This window comes from Triticum dicoccoides, chromosome 3B (assembly GCF_002162155.2).
Source record: "Triticum dicoccoides isolate Atlit2015 ecotype Zavitan chromosome 3B, WEW_v2.0, whole genome shotgun sequence".
NCBI classification, from domain to species: Eukaryota; Viridiplantae; Streptophyta; class Magnoliopsida; order Poales; family Poaceae; genus Triticum; species Triticum dicoccoides.
The window spans coordinates 247,227,828-247,235,033 of record NC_041385.1 but is presented as its reverse complement, the minus strand read 5'-3'; the positions used below and the strand labels follow the sequence as shown (position 1 = coordinate 247,235,033).

General features: G+C 47.6%; 1 protein-coding gene across 1 annotated transcript; it reads right to left on the bottom strand.

The window, feature by feature from the left end:
• Nucleotides 1–1,270: 1,270 nt before the first annotated feature.
• On the bottom strand, nt 1,271–3,159 carry LOC119279509 (FBD-associated F-box protein At4g10400-like). Its single transcript, XM_037560726.1, has 3 exons — nt 2,133–3,159; nt 1,895–2,056; nt 1,271–1,657 (listed from the first exon to the last, which is right to left on the bottom strand). The coding sequence occupies exons 1-3, from the start codon at nt 3,108–3,110 to the stop codon at nt 1,271–1,273; spliced, it is 1,527 nt and encodes a 508-aa protein (XP_037416623.1). The 5' UTR covers nt 3,111–3,159.
• Between the last annotated feature and the right edge of the window lie 4,047 nt (nt 3,160–7,206).

The following is a 7,206-nucleotide window of genomic DNA, read 5'->3' as shown; positions in this document are numbered from 1 at the left end:
TAAATGGTGCCATTGTTCCATAAAAAATTAATGATTTTGTTTTTATTTTTCTTTCTTCTTAATGGTTTATTCTTCCCTAGAAAACTTCATTATTTTGTTATTTTTTATTTCCTTTTTTCCTAAAGGGTTTCATTCTTACCTAGAAATTTTATTATTTTGTTTTTGTTTTTATTTTTGTATTTTCTTTCTTCATAAAGGGCTGGTATACACTCAAATACTATAATATGTGTGTAAATTACACTAGGTTCTGAAAATTGCACTAGTATATGTTTATTCGTTGTGTATTACAAAAAGTGCAATTTGAGTGTAAAATTGTTTGCAAATTTTTCTTCTTCTTAAAAGGAAATACCAATGTGGCACACATACATTTCTCTTCGATTTTTTTATGCCTACACCATCACTAAAGACTTATACAAACGTGTGTGCTTTTATTTTTCATGTACGTACTCATATCCATCATACCTAAAAAGCCGAACTGTTATTGTGATGTACGTGTGACCCATCCATTATCCATGCATGTCATGCCCAGGCCCAACAATTGCCTGCACCCAGTTAGGCATAGCGTTGCCATAGGGATACCTCTAGAGAAAAACATATCTACCATGCACGGGACATTCCATGCATGTATTGAGCGTCAATCATGTATGTTGAAGATTCGTGTTCATGCATGTTAAATGCGTCACATCAACCAGTCACTTTTGCCCATAGTGTAACCTCCCCTTTTCACATGACCTCTCTCCTCTCACCAACTCATACTTTTTCATATGATTTTAATGTTAGAATCCATTTTATCTTTTGAATCAAAATTTTGATTTACAATTTGTTTCCATATTTGTGTTCCTTCGGATTAGGACTTTAAAAGAAGACCACTCTTGAATATATATATATGTAAAAAAACAGTTTTAATAATATATTCAATATTGGTCTTGTTTTGAATATCTCGTCGGAATAAACATATTTGTCCAAATAGAATGTAAATCACACTTTTGTTTCACAAGATATCAGGCATCTAAATTATTTACATAGAAGATATTTCTGGTATAGAGTTATAAAAGGAGAGGTGGGGCATGCGGTTGACCTGGTACTATTTACACTGACACACAATCTGACCATGGGGCCAGAACATGCATGGAATATCCTGTGCATGGTAGATAATCCGCTCTTGATACCGGCATTGTTTTCAACTCCTATGGTGCAAAAAAGTGACTGACCCAAAATACAAAATCAGTCGACTTGTATGTAGCCGGTCCCTTAATTAGCTCTAGTTGAACTACGCCTGGTCATGGTGGTAGTACTTGGTGTGCGAAGGGCTCCGGCTGTCGTCCTCCCTCGGCCGGCACACGGTGACGCGGGGCTCCTGCCAGAGCCACGCCTTGCTGATCTCTGACACATGCTCTTGGACGACCTTAAGGAGCAGGCGGACGCTGTCCTGGTGTTCATGGTCTGCCGGAGTTCCCACGTCTTCCGGGGTGACGAGCACCAGCTGCTCGAGGACAGGAGCCCTGCGCAGGACGAACCTTAGCAGCCGCAGCTCGCGCCTCGTCCCTCGGAAGTTCACCACTTTGAGGAACGTCAGGTGGTCGAGAGCGATCTCGTACTCGAGAACGATATCCGCGCCCTCGCCGGTCACCGCCGTGCCGCCGAGCGCGTCTGGGAGCTGCAAGTTTGATCGGCGGAGCCGCTAGCTCGTTAGGATCGCACGCCATGGGAATTTAGGTTGAAATGGTCATGCAATGCTACACAGACGACAGTGTTCGCACGATTTGTGCACGATGTATCGCCGGAGCCTTTCATCATGTCCACTGTGTACAAGAGGACCATTGGATCGGCCATCGTCCAACAATCGTCCTGTGAATTGTCGTCCGCAAAGGAGTTCCGGTATCAGGATGCTTACCCGGATAAAGAGGCGCTCGAGGAGCGGCGCCTCGAAGACCTCAAAGAATACGGAGAAGCGAGTAACATCGTCGTCGCCCATGGAGTCCATAAGCAGCTGCAGCTCTTCGAGGTTCGGGGTATCCACACTGGCCTCAAAGAACAGTCGCTCTTCTTCCATGTGCTGATCATATAAAAGACACCGTCAGTTAATCACCTGTGATTGTTTTCCTAGGCAAGAGCAAGTTTGGATATCGTACCAGCATGCCCACGGAACAAAGTGTCAAAATCTTGGCATGCGAGACCTGATCCAGGAAGCCTGAGTAGGCGAACTCGTGAATTACTTCGTCGTATTCGGCATAACCGATGTGGGTCAGGTACGCGTCCTTTAGCTCCGGCCTGGCATCGGTCCTGCCGCCTGGGCCAACGAACTCCACGCCGGACGGCTCGTCCTCTCTCCAGATGAGGACGTCGCCGTGGTAGGCAACAGACTCCAGCACGGGCGCGTCCACCTGCAGGTGGCGCATTGCCAGGCAGCGCACGATCTCTAGGCCCCGCAGACTCTCGCTGGCGACCCTCACATACACAAGGAGGTGGCAGCTCTTCAGGCTCAGAAACTCGAGCACCCGGCACCCGGACACCATGTCCCGGAGAGCATCGTCGGTGACGTCGACTTGGTTGAGGGAGAGCGATGTCAGGCCGGCGAGCCCCGCCGTGCCGGGCGGGACGTCGCGGAGGCTGCACCGGCCGAGGCTGAGCACTGCGAGGGAGCTCTCGGCCTGGAAGAGGTCCCCGTGAAGCTCCAGGAACCCGCGGTCGTCGGCGTGCTGCGTCAGGTCCACCCCCACCTCCCTGGCGCCTCTCCCCAAGGCGGTCGCGGCCCATCGGACGACGTCCCGCCCAAACGCGTCGAACGGGGACAACGCCACGCGGAACACGTCGATGGGCGCGGCGCCGTGTACCTCGAGGCAGCGGTTCACCGTGGTCACAATCTGCTCCGGGGACTGGCCGCGGACGAAGTCGCGGTCGGTGAAGTCGACGACGGCGGAGGCGGCGAGCGCGTGGAGCCACAGGCACGCCCACCGCGTGGAAAGGGCGCTGGTGCGGACGGCTTGTTTGAGGGGGACCCGGCCGACGATCGAGTGGAGGACGTCGTCGGGGAGGCCACTCAGCCGGTCCTCCTCGGATGATGCTCTTCTAATAACTCTGCAATACTTTGGGTTGGATTCGATCTCCATTGCCACGCACGGTTGAGCCTTCCAAGTGACCCACTGGGGGTTACGTGCGTGGTGGTGATGCGATTTGTTGAATCGTAGGAGCGCTTTGGCCTAGGCCTTTTATAGGTAACATCCAGCCACTGTTGCGTTGAAAATGTTCACTCACCTTCTCTTGCAAGATTTGACTCGGAAAGATGAGATACCGGACAGAGTGGCGTCGCGGGTGCTTCCCAGGCAAGGAGCCGTGCGCCGATTTCAAGTTTTCAACGGGTCAATTTTGGGCGGAAATGTCACCCTCATCCATCTGTAAAAAGATGAGTCAATTACACCACAGGTGCTAAAACTTGACATGAAAAAATCACTTTAGTACCAAAACATACATTGAACTGGTGCTACAACTTAGCTTTGACGTGCATATACGATGCAAATTGCATTTATAGACGGACACGGAGCTGACTAGGTGCGTCATGTAGCATCAGGCCCGCTGTCAGTCAATGAAGGGTAGAGATAGGGCGTGTGTCCTGTTATTTTGTGAAAAAACCCCAGAATGATTTTTTCTCCCGAAAAGGCTCTTGACCCATGTCAGTCCATCTGTCAGCGAGCAAATTATGTGAAAATTAAATTGTGGCCGATGGATTTTGAACCCGTGATTTGCAGCGTGGAGGCGTGCATGCCTAACCAATGCACCAATAACAGTTTTCTGGTGTAAGCGCAAATGTGCATTATATATCCATGCGTCCTTAAGCTAGCTGGAGACCCTAAACTATTTTGCAGTGTTACTTATTTCAACAAAAACTAAACTATATGTAAATTTTAATCCTTTTTACAGATATGTAAATTATAATCATGTGACATGCTTTAAGATTTTTCTAATTTTTTATATATTTTAATAAATGCTTGCATAAGTTTAGAATGTTTAAGTTCTTTTTAGAAACAAATCTTCACAGTTTTACCAAATATTAATGTAGTATATAAAAGTGTTCATGCTTTAATAAATTTTCTATATGTTTTAATAAATGCTTATATAAGCTTATAAATCTTCACAGTTTTAACAAAATACCTATGCAGTCTATAAAAGTGTTCATGTTTTAAGAAACATATATTCATATAATATAAAATCGTTGGCTAGGATTCAAACCAGCGACATATAGTCATCACGTGTGCGTGGCCACCACCCCACCCGACAACATTATTTTTTCAGAAATTTATAAAATATATGTAAATTATAGTCTTATATTATAATTAATATATATACATAATAATACTACATTATACAATTATCCTCAAAAAAATATTACATTATACAATTATTCACGTATTATTTAAAAAATTCCATATGTTATAATTGTAAATTAGAAAATTATGCACGTAATAATTTTCATATTCAATAAAGATATCCAATCAATTTTTGTTTTCCGTATACCTAAATAAATGATAATATATATTTAAAAAAATTATGCTTTTAGTAAAATACTTATGTATTATATAAAAGTGTTCATTTTTATTCTGCAATTTATTTTGTTTATAACGCACAAATTATGATTTGCATATAATTTATAATTTTTCTAACAATTAAAAGTGCAAAATGGTCCATAGGGTGTCATAAAAAAGATTATAATTTACATGGACCAATAGCGGCCTGATGCCGTGTGGTGTGCCTAGTCAGCTCCGTGTCCGTCTACAAATGCAATTTGCACCGTATATGCACGCCAAAACCAAGTTGTAGCATCAATTCAAGGTATGCCGTAAGTTTTGGCACTAAAGTGATTTTTTATACCAAGTTTTAACACCTGTGGTGTAATTGATATAAGAGTGTTTAGATCACTGCTTTAGACACCAAGCTGCTGTTGATCTAGGATTTTGCGAAGAAATTCACAGGGACACACGACGGCAACGCACACACTTCGTGGTTCAAAAAATGGGTTGATCCTCTACATAATTTTGAGTCCTTGATTACCACGAGCCCTTGTTTTTAGATAAAAGGCATACACCATCAAACCTTTTTCCCCAGCCCTCGCATTGCTCCCTCCCATGGCGATACGGGCGACACCTCAGCCCCATCCACCGCGCCCCCTCCTCCCCCACCCGTCTCCTCATCGTCGCCGATGGGCTTCGCCGGGCGAAGCCCACACGGATCCGGCGGCGCGCGGGGCCTCTTCTCCTCGTAGATTCCTGGGCGGCGACAAGCGGCGGATGGCGGCCTGCGCACGGAGCTTCGCGCTGGTTGCGAGCGAAGGGTGGGGCTCGATCTGGATCTGGCGTGCTGGTGCTCCGTTCTGGTTGCTGCTCCTTGCGATGCAGGTGGTGGTCGCGGCGATGTTGCGATGGTGGTTGGCGGCTACGACCAGGGGGTGGTGCGTGTCCGGGCGCAGTGGATCGTGGCACCCCGCGTCCAGAGTGAGGCCAACCTCGGCCGGGATGGTGGCTGGTGGGCGGCGGTCAGTGGCGGCAGGTGGTCGACGCAACTCCTGAAGAAATCCTTGTTTTGATCTTCGTCGAAGCCAGCGACGGCAGCTGAGGGAGTCGTGGATTAGGGGGTCCTCGGACAGCCGGACTATATACTTTGGCTGGACTATTGGACTATGAAGATACAAGATTGAAGACTTCGTCCCGTGTCCGGGTGGGACTCTCCTTTGTGTGGAAGGCAAGCTTGGCAATTCGGATATGTAGATCTCCTTCTCTGTAACCGACTCTGTGTAACCCTAGCCCCCTCCGGTGTCTATATAAACCGGAGGTTTAGTCCGTAGGAGGGGATATACAATCATAATCATAGGCTAGCTTCTAGGGTTTAGCCTCTACGATCTCGTGGTAGATCAACTCTTGTAATACTCATATCATCAAGATCAATCAAGCAAGAAGTAGGGTATTACCTCCATCGAGAGGGCCCGAACCTGGGTAAACATCATGTCCCCCGCCTCCTGTTACCATTAGTCTTAGACGCACAGTTCGGGACCCCCTACCTGATATCCGCCGGTTTTGACACCGACATTGGTGCTTTCATTGAGAGTTCCACTGTGTCGTCATGATAAGGCTTGATGTCTCCTTCAATCATCTTCAACGATGCGGTCCAGGGTGAGGTTTTCCTCCCCGGACAAATCTTCATATTCGGTGGCTTTGTACTGCCGACCAACTCGCTTGGCCATCTGGAGCCGATCGATAGCTACGTCTCTGGCCATCAGGTCAGGTTTGGAAGCTTGAACTATACTACCGACATCCGCGAAGACCTGATCTTCGACGGATTCGAGCCCATGTCAGGTGCGCCGAACAGTCACGACGAGCATGACCTAGATTTGCCATCGGACAGTGTTCGTGAGATCACGCCTGCGGCTGCCCCGGCCATCAATCCGGAGCAGGCCGTGATCCGAGGATGGGTGGATGGACCCCGCCATGGAGGCCGCACATTCATCGGCACTTGAGCCGAACACAGACTTCACATCCAAAGAAATCTGTGTCATTGGACCCTCAGACTCGTCTCCGACCACAGCCTCCGAACCGCGTATGTCCGTGCCTATCAAATCTGATTGGGCACCGATCATGGAGTTTACCTCCGCGGATATCTTTCAGCACTTGCCCTTGGGCGATGTGCTAAAGTCATTGAGGTCTCTCTCCTTGTCAGGAGACTCTTGGCCGAACTATGTCCGGCTGGAGTGGGAAGCGGACGACGAAGAAATTCGTTCCCCACCCACCACCCACCTAATAGCCACTGTCGATGACTTAACTGACGTGCTTGACTTCAACTTCGAAGACATCGACGGTATGGACGACGATGCAGGAGAAGAACAAGAACCACCGCCCTCAGGGCGGTGAACAGCCACCTCATCATATGATATATATATATATATATATATATATATATATATATTTATATTTATATTTATATATATGGTGGACACGCCCAAAGAAGGCGATGGCGATGAGGCAATGGAGGATATTCCCCCTGAGAAGCAATCTAAGCACCGGCGTCATAGGCGCCGCTCTAAGCCCCGCCATAGCAAAAATAGCGATACCGGCACAAGGGATGATAGCAATCCGGATGGTGCCGAAGACGAAAACAATCCCGCCCAGCCAGGCTTCGAGCAGGCCGAACGAGAGGATGGGCAAGCTAGCCCCAAGGAAC